Consider the following 24,080-nt stretch of genomic DNA (forward strand, 5'->3'; position numbering starts at 1 on the left):
ATTGCACACTTTTTTGTTAAGTACATAATTCCACATGTGTTCATTCATAGTTTTGATGCCTTCAGTGAGAATCTACAATGTAATCATAATATCAATCAATTGATATAAATAAACTCCACCTATACGATAAATGAGTATCAAAAGATCGTATAAACTGACTGAAATTTGACTTTTATTTAGAAATCCCACTTTTATTTTGTGATATTTACAGCTACTACTGACATAGTTTATTATATGTACTGTATTTCATTCCATCAGTTAGCCTCGATTCAGTGGTAAAATGTCATAACAATTTTGTATAGCGACATAAAAGGCACTTAAAGACACTTTTTCATAATAAAATGCAAGAAAATTTGTCAGAACATTTTTTAGTAGTTTGTCCATCAATGCCTACATTAGTGTAGTCTCTTTCTTTCACCTTTGCTCCCTAAATAATCTCACCAACTGATTATTATGGTTTGCCTATGAAACATCCATGCTAATGTAAGGTCTGCAAATAAAGACTTCTGTTTAGAGTCAATTCTCAGGTCAATGAGGGTTAGTTGCAAATCAATTCCAAGTTTCCCGGGACCATTATAATGCAAATTTAGGTTTTTTTTATTCTCGTTGCAATGCAAAGCTTGGCTGTCACCTGCCTTTGCATTATTTATTTGTTTTTGTCTGTGAGTTTACAAGACCACACCATGAGATTTGAATGTTTCTATTGTTTTTCAGTCTTTAAGACTCTAAAGAAGTAAAGTCTTAAGTCCTGATTTTTATTTCTGACCCAAGTCTCAAATCTCTACTTTACAGTTCTGCATAAATATTGAGAAAATAATAAAAAAAAACAACAGGTAAGCAACAATATTTATTCTTAAATACATATACATAAAAACCCATTCATAAAAAGACACAAACTGAATATCAAGTTTGATTGTTTGTGCTAAAATTGTCATATACATGGGGATAACTGGCTGTGAATTATACATTACATTGCATAGCTTGGATTGGCATGTGAGGGATGTGACTCAAAAAAGTGCATTGAATATGGTGTAATATTTCCAAATTCATCAGGACAATTACTTTGTATAAGCTACACTGTAAAAAATAATCTGTTAAATTTACGGTAAATTACCGGCAGCTGTGGTTGCCAGAACTTCCCCGAAAAAATACAGTGAGGGGGTTTTCTACTGTAGATTTAAATGTAAATATCAGCAAAAACTGTCATTTAGACTGAATAATCACATTATTTTTAGGGTAATTGTGTCATTGTGACATCATGATATTTATCCATTAACTTTATAAGAAAATGTTATATTTTTACAGCAAAACTGTGTGTTTCCTACAGTTTATGACAGTAAAAGTAAAAGTTTTGTGTTATTCTTTGATTCACGGTAATTAAAAGTGTCTACTACGGCAATGCACAATTTTAAATTTTCCGCCCTATTTCTGATGCGATTTGACAGTGTTTTACTGTAATTTATACAAACATTTTTTACAGTGTACCACAAACCCTCTGGCTTCATCAAACCAACTCGCCCTGATAAAGGCTGGAAATAATTACACAATGATGACTGACAACACCATATAAGACAAATATTTTTCAGAAAACACTGATCTCAGCATGTTGTATATCCATAGCAGAGTAAGACAGGTTCAACAACACATGTAAACAAGAAGTTTCACCAGTGATATCAGCAAAGTAACGGGACAGCAGATTATATCATCGTCTCAAAAAGTGTTTTTCAGGGTGACGTACCGATTTGTAAGCAGCTATTTTTGTTTGCATCCTTTGTTGGAAGAAAAATGACTCAGAACACTGTAATCTCCCACAGCACTAGTGACAAGTAAAGCTCACAGGAACATAATGTGAGAAGAATCGGGGTCAAATCTTGGGATATGGACACAGTATTTGCATGTTCACTTATCAGCGGTGTAACACATTGGTGGAGACAGTCGTAAAAGAAATAACTCCTGAGATGAGTGTCTTCATTACACACACACACACCTTAACCAGTGTATTAAAAATGAATAAATATGACAGTGATGAACTGTAAACATGTGACAAAGTTAATAACAGCAGCAACAGAAATGCCCAATACATCCAACATTCCTCATCATATGGCAACAGAAACAAAATCAAAGTGAATGAAAACAATTAGCTGGTTAATAAACATAAATTCCAACAGCAGTGGCATTAATCTCCTGTCTGATGAGAAACTTCTGCAGGTTTCAGGTCACAGATAAGAAACAGTTGGTGGCATCTCTTTTCATTATAAGATAAGATTGTAAGACTAAAGGCACAGTTCACCCCAGAATTAATATTCATCTACCCAGGCAGCATCGTCTGAAAAGATTGTCGCCAAATACTTAGGCTATAGGTTAAATATTTACCTTTTTAAAACCATTATTTTCATAGATGATGATACAATTAATGAGATTTATAACAATGTGAAGGGCAGTAACTTAGAATAAGCAGCAGGATGTTATTTTTTATTTTATTTACTTCCTAGATCATTTTTCCAAGTTATTTTTTCACCTGTGCAACTGTGAAAATAGGTGAGAAAAAGAAGAATGAGCCTAAAAAAACAACCCTTTTTCACAGACGATAAAAAATATTTAAATTAATACAATATTAATCTACCCAGGCAACGTCATTTTTAAAATATTGTAGCCATTGTTTAGACTATTGGTTCAATATTCACCTTTCTATTATTATTACTATTATTATTATTATTGTAAGTTATTTTGTTGCACAGGTGAAAAAAACGAAGAATGAGTCTTCGTTCAAAGATGAATTTTTATTTAAAAAAAAAAGCATATTTATCTACAAAGGCAGCATCTTAAATGTTTGTAGTCAAAAACTTTCAATTCCTTTATCTGCCTGTCTATTTATCTCCAATATTCTTTTATAAATGTTAATGTGCTCTTACAATTAATGAGCTTCATAACAACCTTGGAGACAATAACTGAGAATAAGAAGGAGAATGTTATTATTATTTTTATTTTTTTTTAAAGCTGATTTTTCACCTGTGCAACTGTGAAAAGAGGTGGAAAAAAGAAGTATGAGTTAAAAAAAATCACCCCTTTTCACAATTGATAAAGAATGGTTCAAAAATGATCCTGGTAAAAAAAAAATGAAGAAGAAGAAGCTAAATAAATCACTCTTTTTTCACAGATGAAACAAACATTTTAAAAATGATCCTAGTAAAAAAAGAAGAATAAGCTAAATAAATCCCTCTTTTTTCACAGATGAAAAAAACATTTTAAAAAATGATCCTAGTAAAAGAAATAAATCCTGCGTGCCTTTCAGCGCTCCCTTATAGATGATAGATTAAAGTGTAAACACTGGACTTTTGCATCCATAACGCAACTGTTAAGACACTAAACAACTAAAAAATGCTGCTCAGTTTGTGCAGAAATGTGTAGTATTCTCTGCAGGAGACAGACAGGAAGGTCTTGTTACCACATATATATTCTGCAGACACACAGAAGAACCGTGGCTCACAAACTTCAGGGAAGTTTTGACTGACACGGAGGGCAGTCGATAACATCTGGACTCTTCTTTTTGAGGTGAACTATTCCTTTCAGTATGAACGTTGACATCATCTGGGCCCCTTTACCCGAGTTAAACCTGCTGCACTGAATCTCTGACTTGGCCTGTGTGACACTAGCTTTATGAGAAAAAGTGCTCTCGGTGACCGGGGATAACGCTGCTTCAGGCACTTTAACACCATAAAGCCAGAGAGAGAGAAAGGAAATAATACCAGGCTCCCAGCAGCATGAGGCCCCGTTCACACGAGAAACGACAAAATATTTTATGTGAAGTGCCTTTCGTTTAGACGGTGACAGCGTTTTTGGTGCTTAAAAACGCAAAAATCTGAAACCAGCCTCCAAAGTGTAAAAGTGTAATCCTCTCCTCCGTAGCGTGTCGTCTACACTGACAAGACACAAAACTCTGATCTGATCTGCTCACGTCACGTATGTGTTTACGTCACATACATGCTCCAGGACAGGAAATAAAGAAACGTGGGATTATTTCCATGGTGGGACCTTCAAGCTGCTCTGGCCAAGGTTATTATAGTTAACGAAAACTAACGAAATAACGAAAACTAGAATTGAAAAAACATTTTCGTTAACTGAAATAAAAATAAAAACTTGAGATTTTTAAAAAACGATAACTAACTGAAACTGTATTGTGTGGTTACAAAACTAACTAAAACTAACTAAAATTATAGTGGAAATGTCCTTAGTTTTCGTTTTTGTCAACTTTTTTCATTCATAATTCAGTGTTTCTATTTGAACATGCAACACATGGTAAATATGTTTACTGAGACTGGGATGTTTACACTAGAACCAAAATACAAAACAGTTAATAACCTTATTGGGGCTGAGATGATAAACCAAAGGAAATAAAGGCAAAATTTATTATGACCACTTTGAATCTCGCACCCAACACATAGCCCATTACAAAAAAACTAAAACTAACACTAAAACTAATAAAAACTAAACTAAAACTAATCATTTTCAAAAAATAAAAACTAAACTAAAACTAGAAAACTCACTCTAAAAACTAACTAAAACGAACTGAATTTGGAAACAAAAATTTACAACGAAATTAAAACTAAAACTAATGAAAAATCCAAAACTATTATAACCTTGGCTCTGGCAGCTCTAATAAACTTACAGGAGTCTTTCCACCAAATGTCCAGGATATGTACAGATAGTATTAGTGAACAGAGAAGGATCTGGAATTACCTCCATCACATTCTGGATGCAGCGATTGGTGGGAGGAGCCAGACGGCTGTGAACGAGACCTGGGAGATCTAGTGATGGAGGAGAACTTTGTGGAAGGAGTAGCTGATGAAAATGTGTGGCGTGAAAACTTCTGCATGCCCAAAGATGCTCTTATGGCTTTAAGTGATGCCGCCTGGCTGCATACAATCCAATTTCACACACTTTTGCGTCACCGTATGCAGCAGATTTCCTCCCGAAAACGCTCGTCTAAACGAGGAATAAAAAGTGAAGACGCGACGCCACTTTTGCGTCTTCTGTTCAGACCGTCCTCGTGTAAACGGGGCCTGAGTTGGAATGTTAAATGCAGATACAGGACTGTCTTCAGTGCTGATTTCTGTTGCGGTGATAATGGATCCAGAACTGTAGAAATCCCCCCACTAACACGCACACACACACACACACACACACACACCCAATATGATCAATCTCAGATTTTTGGTGTTATGAAAGTAATAAAAAAAAAATCTCAAATTGTATAAAAGCCCTCTTCATCCCTTTTGTCCATCTGTCCGTGCCGGGCTCAGACCTCTGAGCTGTTGTGGCAGTCTTGCATGCGCACCACCAGCATGGGCTCGGTGCTGACGGAGCCCTTCACCACCTCCTGCACCTCCTCCCTCCAGCCCTCCTTGCCCTCCTTCTGTCTGGAGCGCAGCACCAGTATGATGGTGACGACGATGAGGACGGTGAGCAGCAGCCCGACCAGCGCCCCCACCACCGTCACCAGCCCCTCCTCTTCCTCCTCCGCGTTCAGCTCGCTCGTTTCAAGCCCGTCTGTGAAAAGATCCTTCGCGTCTCCTGCTCGCCGTTTGGTGCGGTCCAGCGCGATGTGCATGATGTTGGTTCCTCGGCTGTTCTCCGCCCCGATGTCCTCCGCCACCTCCGGGACTTCATCGCCAGCCGACCTCCCGTGGCGACGGCCTTTGGTGCTCGAGGCGAGCTCGTTGCTATGGGAAACGAAGGAGTGGTACTCCAGGCTGCGCTTCCCGATGCCTCTGTTGGCGTTGTCCTTGGAGCGAACCGTGTAGATGGTGTGGATGAACCACTCTCGGCCTGCAGCAACCTGAGGGGGAATAATTGGAGTTACACTACCGGTCAAAAGTTTTAGAACACCCCAATTTTTCCAGTTTTTTATTGAAATTCAAGCAGTTCAAGTCAAATGAACAGCTTGAAAGGGTCCAAGGGTAAGTGGTGAACTGCCAGAGGTAAATAAAAAAAGGTAAGCTTAACCAAAACTGAAAAATAATGTACATTTCAGAATTATACAAGTAGGCCTTTTTCAGGGAACAAGAAATGGGTTAACAACTTAACTCTATGGAGTCTTGGGCTATTTTGTCCATTTTTGAATTCTTTTCATGTCTTTGTAAGTCATTTTGTGTCTTTTTTGGTAATTTTGTGTCTTTTTTTTAGTCATTATGTGTCTTTTTTTAGTCCTTTAGTCCAACATAAAATGTGATTTTGAATCTTTTTTTACTTTCAAAACACTATCATGCTCAATAAAGAATTTTAAATGTTGCAAATGTGCATTGATTTCAGAGTACACTGAGACATTAAACTGCATCATTTTCAATTAAATTCTGGAAAAGTTGGTGTGTTCTAAAACTTTTGACCGGTAGTGTATGTTCAAGCTACAAAATGAAGCAAACAGAATTGGTTATCACATCTTGCAAAAATCATTATCTGCATTAATATTTGATAGGATGGGACCTGCTGCTGATAAATGCACTTTTCTACAATTTCCAGTTAAAATGCATTTTCTCAGCCTTCAATTGATTGGATGTCTTTGATGATAAAAAAAATACAAAAACTCCCATCAAGGCCAAGATGTGAGCAGCTAGCAACTTTTTCTGTAACACTTTACAATATGTACTTAACAAAAAAGTGTGAAATAACTGAAAACATGTCTTATATTCTAGTAAGCAAAGGGTGGTTCCTTTGAGGAATCTAAAATACAAGACATGTTTTCAGTTATTTCACACTTTTTTGTTAAGTACATAATTCCATATGTGTTCATTCATAGTTTTGATGCCTTCAGTGAGAATCTACAATGTAAATAGTCATGAAAATAAAGAAAAATGCATTGAATGAGAAGGTGTGTCCAAACTTTTGGCCTGTACTGTACATTTGTAAACTTGATTTGTGTTATGGTGTGCTTTTATGAAATTTTGTACTTGAATGGATGATGTGTGAAGTAGTTATTGCTGTAGGCTATTTTATATTTTAATATCCTTGAAATGTTGTTTTACTATTTATTCTGTTGTTTTGAGACATGTCTATGGTGAAACCAAAGAGGAATTTCCACTCAGTGGATAATAAAGTTCTCGTATTCGTATTGTTCACATACAAATAATTAAAAATCTGTATTTGTGTAACAAGGCTAATATAGAATATAGAATATTGTACAGAAATATTGCAAATAGGATAGTTAATATTTAGTTTTGATTTCTTGTATTATAATTTCCCAAAATCTGTATATATAGTTCTTACCTGACATGTTATCCTCTTTAGTCTGCTTGTGCTTGTGTTTCATTAAGCTCCTGTAATCCACGTCATTTTTGTGTGTATATATATATAATTTATGTGTATATATATTGGGTCCTCAAGCGTACCTCTGACCGTTTGTGACTGTTAATGGCAGAGGTAAGCCGCATTTCTTTCCTGTGTATGTCCGTTAATTGACCGTTATGCTTAAATGTTGTTTTAAATGTCAAAATCTGTAATATACTTTTGTACATTTGCTTAGGAGCTGAAGTTGAGGGCAGGACTAACTGGAGATTTTTTGTTAATTGTATCTGTCAGGCTGTCAGAATAAACGGAGATCGCCTCCAACAGGAAATCTGGTGTGAGCGTCAATTTTACACAATGCAGAGTAGCCTCCACCGGTTACATTTGTCAGTGAGGAACAGTAAGAAGAATACCTGGAACATGGCTGTAGAGTCGACCCTGAAGCCATCAGACCCCGGCTGTCTGACCAGGGACAGAGCTGACGGGTCGTCCACCGCCAGCAGGGCGTTAAAACCCACATCACCAAACATGCGCGCCTGCGTCTCGGGCTGAGCTTTGTCCTGGTGACGTGTGTTGGAAAGAGGGGAAGATTTGCAATTATTTTGAGTCATTCTGGATACTTACACTACCGATCAAAAGTTTTAGAACACCCCAATTTTTCCAGTTTTTTATTGAAATTCAAGCAGTTCAAGTCAAATGAACAGCTTGAAAGGGTCCAAAGGTAAGTGGTGAACTGCCAGAGGTAAATAAAAAAAGGTAAGCTTAACCAAAACTGGAAAATAATGTACATTTCAGAATTATACAAGTAGGCCTTTTTCAGGGAACAAGAAATTGGTTAACAACTTAACTCTATGGAGTCTTGGGCTATTTTGTCCATTTTTGAATTCTTTTCATTTCTTTGTAAGTCATTTTGTGTCTTTTTTTGGTCATTTTGTGTCTTTTTTAGTCATTTTGTGTCTTTTGGTGTCTTTTTTTTGTCATTTTGTGTCTTTGTAAGTAATTTTGTGTCTTTTTTAGTCATTTTGTGTCTTTTGGTGTTTTTTTTGTCATTTTGTGTCTTTTTTTTGTCATTTTGTGTCTTTTTTTGTCATTTTGTGTCTTTTTTTTTGTCATTTTGTGTCTTTTTTTAGTCCTTTAGTCCAACATAAAATGTTATTTTGAATCTTTTTTTTAATAATATTCTTTAACCAAGAAATGGGTTAACAACTTAACTCTATGGAGTCTTGGGCTATTTTGTCTATTTTTTAATTATTTTCATGTCTTTGTAAGTAATTTTGTGTCTTTTTTTGGTCATTTTGTGTCTTTTTTAGTCATTTTGTGTCTTTTGGTGTCTTTTTTTGTCATTTTGTGTCTTTGTAAGTAATTTTGTGTCTTTTGGTGTCTTTTTTGGTCATTTTGTGTCTTTTTTTTGGTCATTTTGTGTCTTTTTTTGGTCATTTTGTGTCTTTTTTTAGTCCTTTAGTCCAACATAAAATGTGATTTTGAATCTTTTTTTTGCCTTCAAAACACTATCATGCTCAATAAAGAATTTTAAATGTTGCAAATGTGCATTAATTTCAGAGTACACTGAGACATTAAACTGCATCATTTTCAATTAAATTCTGGAAAAGTTGGTGTGTTCTAAAACTTTTGACCAGTAGTGTAAATCGCAGCACATTAAACCCGAATTTACTCACAAGAATCTTGAATCTGTAGAGCAGCGACGGGGAGTCAGCCAGGCAGCCAAACTCAAACTTAGTCGGATTGTATTTTGGCACGTATCCATCAGCGCCGGTGCAGAGGAACACCTTCTCTATGCTGCAGAAGAAAGAGTCCCCCAGGTTCTGCACAGGGTCCACCATCACACGGCCGTAGATCGTATCACCTGAAATAAAGGATGAAGACATGAACCCTAAAGTCAACCACAAGCTTTTATTGGGAATCATACTTAACCCATAAGAACCCAGACCCAGTAATCCTTAACCCTTTGATGCACAACATGGGTAAAAAATCATTAATTCCCCATGTTATTTAATGCTGCTGTGTGTTTCTGTGCTCTATCTTTTGATATCAACTTATTTTATGATTGAATATTCCAAGTATTCTTTAAATATCTTGTTTTGGATAACAACAGATCATTGTTTCCATTTTGCCTCTCATACTTTATGGAGAAATATTTTTTTTGTATTGTTACAAAGCTAACTACTTGGCTAAGTATTTAGCTAAGTAGTTAGCTTAGCAAGCTACTTAGCCAAGAAGTTACCTAAGTAGTTAGCTTAGCAAGCTACTTAGCCAAAAAGTTAGCTAAATAGTTAGCTTAACAAGCTACTTAGCTAAAAAAAATGGATATGGGTAATTTTTGACCCATGTTGTGTATTAGAAAAGTAGTGACAAAAAAAGGGATTTTATTAAAAAATGAATAAAGAAAAACATAAAATTAGGATGTATGATGATCAAAAACAAACTAATTGAGGAAAACCTGGAATACTGAATGATGAAAATAATTTATTGCAAAGATATAGAACATAAAAACTCCGTCGGGTCACTTTAGACCATGTTGTGCATCAAAGGGTTAAAGGAAAATGATGGGGGATATACCACTGACTAAGTGGACCACATAGAACACATTTATGATGTTTTTAAAAAAAAAAAAATACTACCCCTAAATGTCAAAGATCTGTAATGTGACATATACGTTACATTGGGCGTTTATGGTATTTATGTTTATGATATTTCTTATTTTTGAATGAACAAACTAGACACATTTTCTGCTTACAAAAACACAAATTTGCCTTTTCCTTTGCATCTCCACAACATATATAAAAATTGTGACATTAATAGTGCTGTTAGACAACAAATTCCATTTCAGATTTGTTTTAAGTAACAAATAATAATAAATAAGTAATAAATAAATAAATATAAATAACACTGCCTCATTTGACGGCGTCTCAACAAGCTACTGTAGCTGTAGAACACTGAAAAACACACTTATGTACTTGAGAAAACACACATGAACATTACTAGAACATTTAAAATGTTTGTGATACCGTGTCACCGTGGGTTCTTATGGGTTAAAATCCATGTACTTCTCTGTCAGTCATGTCCACAGCATACCATTGCTTTTAAATGTCTTTTCTATTTTTCAAGTAGTTACAATGTCAGTGTTTGCATATTGGTTTTCTTCCAGGATTGATTTGTGACTTAAATGCATCTTTGGCTCAAACATCAGATGTCAGTTTCACACAACAATACTTAAACTAACAAGGATGATGTAATGTTCAGTGCGATGGATAAGCCACAGTTGGCTTATTTTTAGTGAGGAGATTTTCATATTGTGCTTACACAATATGAAGTGCTGCTTGAAAGGCAGAAAATCAATCTCAAAACTTGGCACACTTTGCAAAAACAGAGAAGTGATGCAAAACAAAGTCTGCCTGTAGACAATGGGATGAAACATATACAACAAAAAATAAAATCTTAACCCTCTATAGTACGCATTATGATGCCAGTTAGGACAAAAATGTTGTTTGAGTGTTTTTTGTCTTAAAATAGACTAAATAAACATAATCTGAAGAAATTTTATAAATTTTTTTTTTTTTTAAGTTTAAAGTTTTTAAGTTTTTAAAACCATAACGGTGCACAAGTGAAAAAGAGAGTCTTTTAAAATGAATTTAAACATAATTTATTTAATAAACATGTGTTAAAGATTCAGTTGTTTCAACAGGGTACAATACATAGCAATTTTAAATTTAAAAACATTATAAAAGGAACTTTTTTAACCAGTTTCTTGTCTGAATATTGCCTGTAAGCAACATTGTACCACTGAACCAATGATCCATTGAAATTATTGTCTTGAACAGTGTATGAAACTATCAAAAATGAAGGTTTACTCCCCTATCAGTAGGAATATATTTTTTTCCAGATGGAAAAGGGCCAGAAAATTACGTTTTGAGTGATTTTTTGTGGCGCTTCAATATGGCCTCCTGGAGATCATGTGACAAATTAAAGCATTGTCAGTGGTTCCCTACACTCTTCTCTCTTTTTTAATAGTCAGGCAGCTTTGGACCAGATTTAAGAATAAAGGGGACACGCCGGACAAAAGCACCACATTTTTTCCACATGCTCTCTATCACCATAGGTTTAAATTTTTGGTAGGAGCCACTTCATCAAGATTGTGGATCGGAGATGGCACCCATATAAAGTCTATGAGAACCAATATATCTTCCAATCCACTTAAAACGTCAATCTTGGTGTCAAAATATGCATTTTCTGGGTCAAGGAATCATTTAAAGCTATTGAGAATATCACTAGAGATCTGACATGAGATTAAAGCGTTCCCTTGATTTTTTTTTTTAGCAGTGTACATTGCAGCTAATCCGCTCTCTCCCGTGAACATAGATTCATTTTCAGCTCAGGATTCCTGCTGCAGCACTTGAAGACCTACCAGTCTGGGTGAAAATGAACATATCTATTTGATGAAATAATTATCTAGTGATATTCTCAATAGGTTTAAATGATTCCTTGACACAGAAAATGTATATTTTGACACCCAGATTGACCTTCTAATTGGCTTGGAAGATATAGAGTTTCTCATAGACTTTATATGGCTGCCATCTCCGATCCACAATCTTGATGAAGTGGCTCCTACCAAAAATTGAAACCTATGGTGATAGAGAGCATGTGGAAAAAATTTGGTGCTTTTGTCTGACGTATCCCCTTTATTTGGCTAGGCCGCCTGACTATAAGTATTGCATCACTCAAAAACATGCATTGTACACATTTGACAGGCCAAAAATGGGCATGTTGCCTGAGGGCAACATCGTATCATAGAGGGTTAAATCTTCTGATGCAGTGAGAGGGAACCTACCCTCAGAAAAAGCGACGTCGGTCTCCTGACCGAATCCCATGGATCCATCAGAGAGCCACAAGCTCCTCTTGGACAGCAAGAACATCTGAGTGTTCAGACTGAACTCCACTGCGACCGGGTCACTCACCTAAACAGGGAAGAAGAAGACAGAGCCAGAGAAATAAAGAAAAAGCCACTCTTAAAATCCTCTAAAGATCTCATGAAGTCACAACGTAAAAACTTCATCAGTGTGTAAAACTGGAGATAAGGTCAAATACATTTAGTATAAAAATATAGAACGAGATGTTCTTCTCATTTTAACATCTTTTTGGGTTCAAAATATTGGTCCAGTAAGTCAAAGTGAAGAAAATAATTATCAGGTCATATAGGTGAGCACTGCAAAAAAAGAAGAGTTGGGTGAACTCAAAATTTCAAGGCAACAAACTTTAAACACAGTTAAACTAAATATTTTAGGTTTTGTTTTTGAGTTTGCTCAATTAAGATTTTTGTCAAACTTATAACTAAGTACTAACTTATAATTTTACATTGTAATAACTTTTAATCCTTACTTCTGCTAACTTCTGCAATGTGCTGAATTGGCACGATTGTAACGCCGCTATGAAATGTCAGCTAATGTTGCGACCACAATTTTGAGTTAGCATTGATACGCTAATGGCTACTCTTGTAGCTGTAACAAGCAGCGCCACTAGCATCAGTTAGCCGCCAGCATCAGTTAGCCGCTAGCTTTCGCTAATGACCGAATTTCCCAACAAAGAAATAAGAGTTATCAGGACTATTGTCCCTTGTTGTGAACCCCAACTTAAAGATATAAGTAACAACAACTCACCAACTTGTTTTTGAGCAGACAACTGGCTTCCTTTGTTGTGCTAACTTACATTATTGCTCTAAATGTCAATAATTTATATTTCCGAATTTTACCAACTTAAATCACTGTTTTAGGCCAAAAAATACAAGTTGGCTTTTTTTTGCAGTGAGGTTGTGCTGAAGAAAATGATACCAACATGGTTTTTAAGTGGTAGGCTATATATAGGCAGAATGAAAAGGATTCTAAAACTGACAAAACAAAAACTCCAAAAGCTGCTTTACCTGCTGGAATCTGATGTCTAGATCGAAGGTGACTGGTTCTCTGGGACTGCAGACAGGTGGAAGAGTGTATTCCATATTCTGGGCGGTGGTGCAGGGGATCAGCTTCACCGTGTAGCTGCCAGAGTAATCTCTCACCTGCACACAGCAAAGAGGACACGTCTGAATCTTTCTGTCGAGCTGCTCCAGCCCACTGAGATCTACACTGCAGATGTTTCAGTCGTGCCCCGGGGCAGAACATTTTTTAATGTGCTCAAACTTACAGCAAAGTCAGAAGTAAAAGTCCACTGCTGGACGGGCTGGTTGTAGGTGGGCTCACTTCTCACTAGGGTCAGGTTAAAGGTCAGGCCCGGGTGGTCCACACTCATCACCATGGAGGACATGGAGGTCGCTTGGTAATGAAGAGAGAATGAATATCATAAAAGATCGCCATAGAGAGAAACTGTAAAAACAGGCAGGTCCTTGAATGGATCGTAGGCTACGAAAGTTTCAGTTAGGAAAAGTAACCAAACCAAGCTTAACCAATAAGAACCCAGACCCAGTTATCCTTAAAGGATGTGTTCTATAAGTGGACCACATAGAACACATTTCTGATGTTTTTAAAAAAAAAAAATCTACCCCTAAATGTCAAAGATCTGTGATGAGACATAAACATTTGTGTTTATGATATTTCTTATTTTAAAATAGAAAAAAAAATAGACACATTATCTGCTTACAGAGACACAAATTTACCTTTTTTACCTATTTTGCATCTCCATATCATTTATCAAAATTGTGACTTTAATTTGTGCAAGAAATATGGTTAGAACAAGTTAAATGCAATACAGGACACCAAATTAACAGATTAGAATTGTTAAATGGGTTTAAACTTAGCCTTGTCACAAAAAATAAGCTTTTTAAAATTAGTTACTTTTTCACATTTCTGTTTCCAGTCACAGCCACATTCTTGTCAAAGAATGTGGCAAACCATAGGTTCTTATGGGTTAAAATTCTGACATTTCTGTCAAAATCACTTAATCCTACATGTGCCGTTTAAAATGAACACTAGATCTACGAATAACTAGATCCTGTTAAAAACATTGAATTCTGCTCCTCAGCGACACATGATGGATTTAATGAAAATCTGTTTACACAGAGCAGAGAGGAGAGGACAGGAGAGGCTGGAAGAGAGATTGCAAAAATGCAAATAGTATAATGTTTAATATGTGGAGACCAAAGTTTCTAGTAGTATTTTACTTGGAATAGGGTTGTATATAAACTATGCACAAAAATCACCTGGGAGTACCAAAAGCTCAAAATAAGAGTCAATAGCAACAGCAAAATAATGAGAAGATTTGGCACATTTTTCTTTGGCGCAACCTACATACTCAGCTCTGCTGCTTATCCCACAAGTGGATGTTCCTTACACATGTGGTACCTTTTCAAAGGGGAGGCTTCAGGCTTTCCAACGGTATTGCCAAAAAGCTTTGTTACAACAACAAAATGATCTACCAAACACAAATTGCCTTACTTTTTGTGCGTAGTTTATATAAATTCCATTTCATTCTCATTAAAAAAAAACAATTTTACAGAGAAATTCAACATGCATTTTTAAAAAGAACAAAAAATACACCCTGAAACAGCTTGGAGTTCAGAGGGTTAATTAATCACTTAACCCTTTATCAGGCGAAGAACTTTATTTGGTAACTTCAGTGGATATCAAAATGGGGTCGAGAAAAAAGTTGCACATTTACTAGATTAAAGTGGCAAATCTGCGCAAAAAAGCCGCAGATTTACGAGATTTAAAATGGTGAATCTACAAGAAAAAAAGTTGCAGATTTTAGAGATTTTAAGTGGTGAATCTGCGAGAAAAAAGTTGCTTTTATTTCTCTTAAATCTGCGACTTTTTTTCATGTAGATCTGCCACTTTAATCTAGTAAATTTGCAACTTTTTTCTCTAAATGTTTTTATTTTTTATTTTGGATATCCGCTGAATTTACGGTTCTTCGCCTGATAAAGGTTTAAGCAATGTCTCCTCAGTAACACTACGATTGAAAATGGTTCCAATAATGTGTCAGCCTCACCAGCTCTTTTAATTCTTCCTCCAGAGTGAGACTCCACAAACAGACCCCTGAAACGAGCCTTGGTGCGGAAGTTTACCACCAGACGTCCCTGTTCGTTGATGCGCATGCTTGTTGGATACAAAGCACCTGCAAAACAACACAAACAAACACATTAGATTCTACAAAAACTGTTCAGAGGGGACAGAGCTTTTTCTGTTGCAGCCCCCAAACTATGGAATGAGCTGCCTTTGCACATCAGACAAGCCTCCTCACTGTCCTTTTTTTTTTTTAAACTCATCTTAAAACCTATTTTTATTCCTTGCAATGAAACTATTTATTTTAGTGTGTATTCCTGTTTTATTTATTTTACTGTTTCTTGTTTGCTTGTTTATGTACAGCACTTTGTTGCGGCTGTGGTTGTTTTTAAAGTGCTTTACAAATAAAGTTGAGTTGAGTTGAGTACAAAAACTGTTCAGATGTTTAAGTCCAGAAGCACAACATCCCCTTTATTTATATAGCACAATTTTAGCAAACACAAGGTTTCCAAAGTGCTGCACAAACAATAAATACATAACACAATACAAAGAGATGTAGTAAACAATAGATCAGTAAGATGCAATAAGATAAAATAAATTAAAAATGGGATAAAATAAATAAAATGCAAAATGTACTGCCCGCACAAAATAAAATATGCATGAATACAATAAAAAAACAAAAAAAACAAAAAAAAAAACAAAACCATGTTTTTGCCTCTTACCCTGCAGCTCGGCCTGCGGCGGGCTGCCGATGCCGTCCTTCCAGAGGATGGCGGTGTCGTACACGAAGGTGAGGCGAAGCTCCGACTGCAGGTCGAAGTGCTGCCAGCCGCCGGTCCCCACAGGGGAGTGGAACACGTACGACACGTAGAGAGGGACCCGCAGGGTCACGTAGGACTGGACCAGGTTGAGAACCTGTAGGGAGGTTTCAATCAGTGATTTCATTCAGACCCTATCACCGACTCTGTTTATTAATTATTTGTATGCTGGTGTTGGATGGTTTGCCCCAGACATTATTGGCATATCCTTATTTATAAAACCATCCTCGGTGTTCTTCCTACAGACCTGCAGAAGTATGTAATTCAGAAAAGCACAGGAAAGTATCAGCTCTGCTCCAAGGTTATAATAGTTTTGGATTTTTCACTAGTTTTAGTTTTAATTTTGTTGTGAATTTTTGTCTTCAAATTCAGTTAGTTTTAGTTCGTTTTTAGAGGGAGTTTAGAGTGAGAAGGCAGACATGTGTTGCATGAATCAATAAGCAGTGATATCATAATTTAATATATTTGATAAATTAAGTTAAAAGTGTTTTCATTTACAATTATATACAAGCAGGCAGCAATGTGTATCATGTTTACAGCTGTGTTTGTTGTAATGTTTAAGTTAAAATACTTTTTGTATCGCTTTATTTGCGGTTTTTACCAACATGTTAATCTGTACCCCTCTTTCAGAAACTCCAGATACTTACTGTTCATGATTCAATATTTCTCAAATATGTGTTTTTATTTTTAAGGTATAATCAGATCATGAAAACTTTCCAAAGCACTTTAAGACTTATTTTAAATTTAATTCTCAGATTCACTCTTATTCAACACGTCAATCTTTAGATCTTCATCCTCCAAGATTTCTGACATGCAGAGGTCAATTTATTGTTAAATTTAGGGACCAAATTATGGAATAAATACCTTTTCCCACCTGGCAAAGGACTCCATCTCTGTAAAATGCTTCAAAAGATGTCTGAAAGCTCATTTAACTGCTGTTTTAAAATCCTAATTCACACACAAATACACTTTTTTAACATGTTCATTTTTGTTTTTAATTGTTTTTGTTATTGTCATTATAACTTGTTGATGTTATACATGTGTCTTTTCTATTATCAGTTTATTACTTTCTAATGAAATTTTAGGTGGAGGCTTTAAATAAATAAGCCCATCTGGGTTTTCTGCCTCTCCCTGCACTTTACATTATATGTTATCTTTGTCATTTTATGTCATTCTAACTGTGCAAATAAAATAAAACCTAAAACTTAAAAAAAATGAAGAAGTGTGACAGTAAACGATCAAACTTACTACGGCTCTGTCTTCATTGGCAATGCTTTAACTTGGTGTTTAGTCAGAGTTGCAACACGAGAACACTACAAGATGTGTGAAAAGAAGTGCATTATCCTGTGAGATTAAGGTGTGATTTTATGGGTCGATAAGCTATAATAAGTGCTGATAAGATGAAAAAGATGAACACACTGTTCTCCTCCACAAGGTGCTTGAACTCTTTCACGCCTCCTCAGTGTTGTCAAAGATAGAGAAACATCCTCCTGTGGGCAGCCATGTGGGCTTCAATTCTTCTTTTATACGTTGTTTTTTAAAAAGCAGATCACGTGTGGTTCGATTTTGTAAGCTGAATATTAACATTACCCTCCCCACACCCTTTTTTCTGGATAATATTACACATCATTTCCATGTTTACATGTATTATTAGATGTATTTCCTTTGCAGCCACTAGGTGTCGCTGCTCACCAACATGACATCAACAGTTTTGTGTGACTAAAAGATTTGAACTATGTGCAGCAGCAGCAGAACACAAGTTTGTCTTTGAAACAGATTGAAAATGCGCCTTGTTATCTTTGTTTGACTTTGCTTGGATTTTCTACGACCAGAATAAAAAGCTGGGCAGGAGAAGAAAAGCAATTTGGCAGAAGATGTTTTTGGTTTGTCTCACTTTCCATCACTTGAGTACATAAAGTAACATCCAATCTTATTTCTAAATTAACATTGGAACACAGAGCACCACTACATTAAGAGTCTGGTGTATTATATCTGCAAACAAAGAGATAATCTCCACCAAAGACTTTAAAATTCACTGCAAACACAGCTGAAACCCACCAGATCCACCACAGTGAGTAAGCTGAACAATCGCTGAATCAGGATCCAAATGATGAACGCTAGCACAGAGACAAACTACCTCAATGCTCGGGGTTTTTACAAAGCCATAATTTTATAACAACCTAGAATTTATTCTGCAGAATAGGAGATGAACTGTGAGTTGTCTCGAAATATCACGATCTTTTCTGGTAAGTTCAACCTTTCAATTAGTGTGTGTTCTCCCTGGAGAGAAAAAAAAGGAACTTACGGAAACCAAAGTACAAAGCTGTCACAAGAAGAGCCAAGAATAAAACATTGATTAGGAATATTACAGTCAAAATGTAATGTTTTTTTAACAGTAATGTGGTCTTGAGAGGTAGCTGAATTATTTAATTCACCCTGGTAGAGGCTGCAAGGTTCTGACGGCTGCTTTTTTTCTCTGATTGCACTCCTCGGGTAAAAGCCCAGTGACAGTGTGACAGTGATCTCTCTTAACGAAGTGGACTTGAGGTCTCGGAGGATGACGGGCGCCATGTGTGACTACATGTGCGAGCGGTTCTTGCGGTGACTGAAAGGACAAGTAAACTAATTGTTTTACTTTTCCTCCTTCCTATATCCTCTCCTTGCCACACACACATATGGGTGGTTGACGTGAAAAGTGGAAAAACAGAATAATTCAAAAAATATATGTCAAATGACATACAATTATTGTTCTAAATTCCCTTTGTGACCAGCAAATACACCCTATTAATCTGTTAATTTGATTATATTGATATTGTTGATTTATACAGGTTAATAATTATATTTAGGCACTTTTTAGTTCAGTCTGTTTGAGTCGGGCAGTTTACAGGGCAGCTAGGTTTACGTTCGGGGTCCTTAGAATCAGCATGTGTTGAATAAGTGTGTGTAATGATAAGCTGCTGAAAAAGTTTAAGATAAAGAAGTTAAAGTAAAACGGTGTCCTTATTCCCTGACCGGAGTACGCTCACGGGTGAAGAGTCCCAGCACAACACTTTCCCCTTATAGTTCTTCAATAATTATATTCCCTTATATGTGAATAATTCAAAACTGAATGTGTCCATTTCTAATTCTTCATATATTTAGCATATTATTAACTTTTTGGTGTGGTAGTCCTAAAATGTGTCCACCTGTGCAACAAAATAAAGAATGTCATTATTTAATTCAGAGAATGTTGGACAGATAAGATAGATAAGCCCAAGGCATATTAGTTATGAATATTTTTTATCAATTTACATTATTGGCAATGATCAATCAATGTAAATTGATAAAAATATTCAGATCAATACTTAAACTGCGTTTTACCAAAGGACTACCTTAAGACGACCAGTTCCACCACTGCACGGAAATAGTAATATTATGAAAATATTTGAGACAGAAGTGATCTTGTGTCCAGAGATTCTTCTGTCCTTCCTGATTCTGGAAGGACCCCTCTCAGTAATGGGTGGTCACATTAATGCCTGTTTTATATTGACATCATGGCGTTTTGCTCCAGGAGGACACCAGTTTTGCGGACAAAATGTAATGTGTCATAATAACTCTACATAGGGACCTTAACACTTATATCCTCTAGATCAGGGGTCTCAAACTGGCGGCCCGCGGGCCAATTGCGGCCCTCGTGACAATATTTTGTGGCCCCCACCTTGATATGAAAGTTTAATGTGAGTTTTATATGAATGTCTCTTTACCGTGTTGTGTGTGGAAGGTCCCTTTAAGGCGCAAGCTGGAGCTTTGTTTTATTTGTTTCTATGACAACGTTAACAAAAAGAAAGGCAGCTGCTGCCGGACCGTTTATTATCTGCCGTGTTGCTGTTACCGGAAGAAGTTTTTGGTGATTTTGTGTCTTTTTTTGGTAATTTTGTCTTTTTTTGTAATTTTGTGTCTTTTCTTGGTAATTTTGTGTCTTTTTCAGTAATTTTGTGTCTTTTCTTGGTAATTTTGTGTCTTTTTCAGTAATTTTGTGTCTTTTCTTGGTAATTTTGTGTCTTTTTCAGTAATTTTGTGTATTTTTGTGGTATTTTTGTGTATTTTTTTTGGTCATTTTGTGTCTTTTCTTGGTCATTATGTGTCTTTTTCAAGTAATTAAGTGTTTTTTTAGTCATTTTGTGTCTTTTTTTGGTCATTTTGTGTCTTTTTTGGTCATTTTGTGTCTTTTTTTGGTCATTTTGTGTCTTTTTTGGTCATTTTGTGTCTTTTTTTTGGTCATTTTGTGTCTTTTTTAAGTAATTTAGTTTTTTTATCGTAATTTTGTGTCTTTTTTTGGTCATTTTGTGTCTCCTTAAAGTAATTTCGTTTTTTTGGTAATTTTGATACTGCCTCCAGCGGCCCCCAGGTAATTTGAGTTTGAGACCCCTGCTCTAGATTCATGAAGTAAACACTCGTATGACATGCATTCAAGTATTTTAATGTATCTAGATTAATTTTTCATTAAATTACAGTTGTTTTAAGATAAGTAATGCTACCTAGGACAGTTGCACCGGTGGACAAATGCCATGTTCAAAACAGAATATTTGCATAGTTGAAGAACGATACTCATTGTTTGCAGATGGATTAAATGTAGAAGAATGAACTGCATATTAAAACATCAATTTTAATGAAATATTATCAAATTTTAGTAATATTTGTCACTGGGAACACAAAAGTTGAGCGTCACGTCAACCACCCATGTATAAAAAACGCCACACACACACACACACACACACACACACACACACATTGGGCAGTCTGATCAGCAACATGAAGCTCACAGATCAAAGGCTGGAGGAACACAAAAGAGCAGCAGGACATGAGAGAGGGAGCGAGGGTCTGCTTCCTAATCCACAACAACAACAAGGGCCATGAGAATACTGCAGCCCTGTACAGTAAACAACACAAACAATGCATGCAACATCTGCTGCAATGATGCAACAGCAGCTACTGGAGGTTTGTTAGCGCCTAATTGAGAGCCGGAACATAACGCCAAATCAGCTGAGTTTACCCGCCACGCCACCAGGAGAAACTGAGCAATGCTCTCTGATAGGAAACTATGACTCCTGTAATATCTGACAGGATGGAGGTGTACTCCAGATATCAAAGACTCCAAATAAAGTGACTTTTTCCTTCATGATTTTGCAGATTTCCCAGCTTTAATGCTGGATGTTGATGCAGTCACAGCAGAGAGTGTAAGGGGGAGATGACTGACAACCTGGCAATACTCTGTGTGTGTGTGTGTGTGTGTGTGTGTGTGTGTGTTTGTGTGTGTGTTTGCATGCACACAATCACACGCTGGGGCACGGGGTGGGCAAACACACACAAACAAAAAATGCAGAGAATGAGACGTAAAAAGCAGGCAAACAGATACGGCGCCGTTCTGTCTGTGCGGCTGCAAACAGATGGGACAGAAACACACACAGGTGGACACACACACACACACACACACACACACACACACAGTCAGACAGACAATACAAACCCAAGATTGGAATTTTGTGTGTCTCTTTATTGTCATTTTGAGTCTTTGTTTTTTTTGTCCCTTTTCTTAGCTGTTGTGAGTCTCTTTGTGGTTATTTTGAGTCTCTTTGTGGTCGTTGTGCCCCCTTTCTACTTGTGAGTCTTTTTGTAGCAATTTTGAGTCTCTTTGTTGTTTTTTGACCCTTTTCTAGTTGTGAGTCTTTTTGAAGTCATATTGAGTCTCTCTTGTGTGTTTTGAGTCTTGTGTTTTCGCCCCTTTTCATAGTTGTTATGAGTCTCTTTGTTGTAATTTTGTGTCACTTCGTAGTTACTTTGTAGTATCTTTGTAGTTATTATGAGTCTGTTTTTTGTCTCTCTGTAGGTCCTTTGTGTCTTTTACTGATTTTTTTGTGTCTTTTTGTTGTCATTTTGAGTCCCTGCTGTTTTTATGCACCTTTTAATAGCTGTTGTGAGTCTCTCTGTGGTGTCAAAGTCTGTCTTCCAGTTCTCCACCATCACTAGATCTCCCAGGTCTCGTTCACAGCCGTCTGGCTCCTCCCACCAATCGCTGCATCCAGAATGTGATGGAGGTAATTCCAGATCCTTCTCTGTTCACTAATACTATCTGTACATATCCTGGACATTTGGTGGAAAGACTCCTGTAAGTTTATTAGAGCTGCCAGAGCAGCTTGAAGGTCCCACCATGGAAATAATCCCACGTTTCTTTATTTCCTGTCCTGGAGCATGTATGTGACGTAAACACATACGTGACGTGAGCAGATCAGATCAGAGTTTTGTGTCTTGTCAGTGTAGACGACACGCTACGGAGGAGAGGATTACACTTTTACACTTTGGAGGGTGGTTTCAGATTTTTGCGTCTTTAAGCCCCAAAAACGCCGTCACCGTCTAAACGAAAGGCACTTCCCATAAAATATTTTGTCGTTTTTACCCGCGAGCGTCCTGGTGTAAACGGGGCCTTTGTATCCGTTTTGCATCTAGTCTTTTTGGTCTCAAGCAAACAGATGTACATACCATCCCAAGATTAGAAGATATATCTTGGACACACACACACACACACACACACACACACACACACACACACACACACACACACACACACACACTCTCACCTGTCCGTCAGTCCCGATGGTGCCTCCACAGTCGGTGAGCAGCTCAGACATGTGGTAGTAGCTGGTGAACTCCCACAGACAGGCCTCCAGGTTGAGGTTTCTGTAGAAGCGCAGCGTGCTGTTCCCCCGCAGAGCGCTGCTGAACTGATATGGCGCCGTGTCGCCCATACTCTCCGCGCTGCGCGTCGCGGCCGTGATGAAGCTGTGACCCGTGGTGACCTCATCGTAGTCCAGCAGGTTGGAGCAGCGATGGTTTCCCACCCGGGTCCCGTCTGGACTCAGAGTCAGCTCAAAGTTCATCAGCGGGCGAGTGGAGATGACCGGAAGCATTCCTGCAGGACGAACAGAGACAATGATCCGTTCTGTGTCCAACTCACAGGAGGATTATCAGACAACAGGACTTTGTGCTTGTTTTTGCCCCTTTTCTAGTTGTTTCGAGTCTTTTTTCTGTATCCTGTAATCATTTTGAGTATCTTTGTAGGCATTTTAAGTCTTTATAGTTGCTTTATGTTTTTGTTTTTTTGTTTTTTTTACATCTCTTTGTGCTTGTTTTTCCCCGTTTCATAGTAGCTGTGAAAAACTACACTACCGGTCAAAAGTCACCCCAATTTTTCCATTTTTTATTGAAATTCAAGCAGTTCAAGTCTTGGGCTATTTTGTCCATTTTTGAATTCTTTTCATGTCTTTATAAGTCATTTTGTGTCTTTTGGTGTCTTTGTCATTTTGTGTCTTTTTTTTGGTCATTTTGTGTCTTTTTTTAGTCATTTTGTGTCTTTTTGTGTCTTTTTTGTCATTTTGTGTCTTTTTTTGGTCATTTTGTGTCTTTTTTTAGTCCTTTAGTCCAACATAAAATGTGATTTTGAATCTTTTTTTTACTTTCAAAACACTATCATGCTCAATAAAGAATTTTAAATGTTGCAAATGTGCATTCATTTCAGAGTACACTGAGACATTAAACTGCATCGTTTTCAATTAAATTCTGGAAAAGTTGGTGTGTTCTAAAACTTTTGGCCTGTACTGTATGTAAGAATGATACTTGTTTGATCTATGTAAGATATGCTGCTACTTGCCCCTGTCTCCTGCCTTATAGGGACCACAATGGAAATAAGCCTTAGGGCTTTATTGTGTCATCCCTGACTATTTTTTATCTGTTTATATTACGTATGACACAGGTTGCCGTTTCATATTTTTTATATCAAGAATGGTCAAATAAAATCAATCAACCAATCAATCAAAAAACTTGGTGAACAGAAAAAGTTGAGTGAAAAGTGTTGAACAGAAAAGATCCTTTTTGTTTGTTAAGTTAGTATCTTTGTGAGACTCTTCTATTATTTATCTTATTGCAGTTATTAATATATATTTTG

The 24,080-nt window shown here is 36.7% G+C and overlaps 1 protein-coding gene across 1 annotated transcript in view; it reads right to left on the minus strand.

Annotated features, from left to right (window-relative positions):
• Positions 1 to 5,219: 5,219 nt before the first annotated feature.
• LOC131986474 (FRAS1-related extracellular matrix protein 2-like) overlaps positions 5,220 to 24,080 on the minus strand; it is a 125,471-nt gene continuing 106,610 nt past the window's right edge. Inside the window, exons 16-24 of the mRNA XM_059351450.1 lie at positions 22,717 to 23,048; positions 16,007 to 16,199; positions 15,271 to 15,396; positions 13,471 to 13,598; positions 13,211 to 13,345; positions 12,125 to 12,251; positions 8,955 to 9,142; positions 7,692 to 7,838; positions 5,220 to 5,836 (exon numbers count right to left, since the gene is read on the minus strand). Of these exons, the coding sequence (XP_059207433.1) occupies positions 5,297 to 5,836; positions 7,692 to 7,838; positions 8,955 to 9,142; positions 12,125 to 12,251; positions 13,211 to 13,345; positions 13,471 to 13,598; positions 15,271 to 15,396; positions 16,007 to 16,199; positions 22,717 to 23,048 (1,916 nt within the window). The 3' untranslated portion in view covers positions 5,220 to 5,296. The remainder of the gene's footprint in view (positions 5,837 to 7,691; positions 7,839 to 8,954; positions 9,143 to 12,124; positions 12,252 to 13,210; positions 13,346 to 13,470; positions 13,599 to 15,270; positions 15,397 to 16,006; positions 16,200 to 22,716; positions 23,049 to 24,080) is intronic.

This window comes from Centropristis striata, chromosome 15 (assembly GCF_030273125.1).
Source record: "Centropristis striata isolate RG_2023a ecotype Rhode Island chromosome 15, C.striata_1.0, whole genome shotgun sequence".
Taxonomy (NCBI): Eukaryota; Metazoa; Chordata; class Actinopteri; order Perciformes; family Serranidae; genus Centropristis; species Centropristis striata.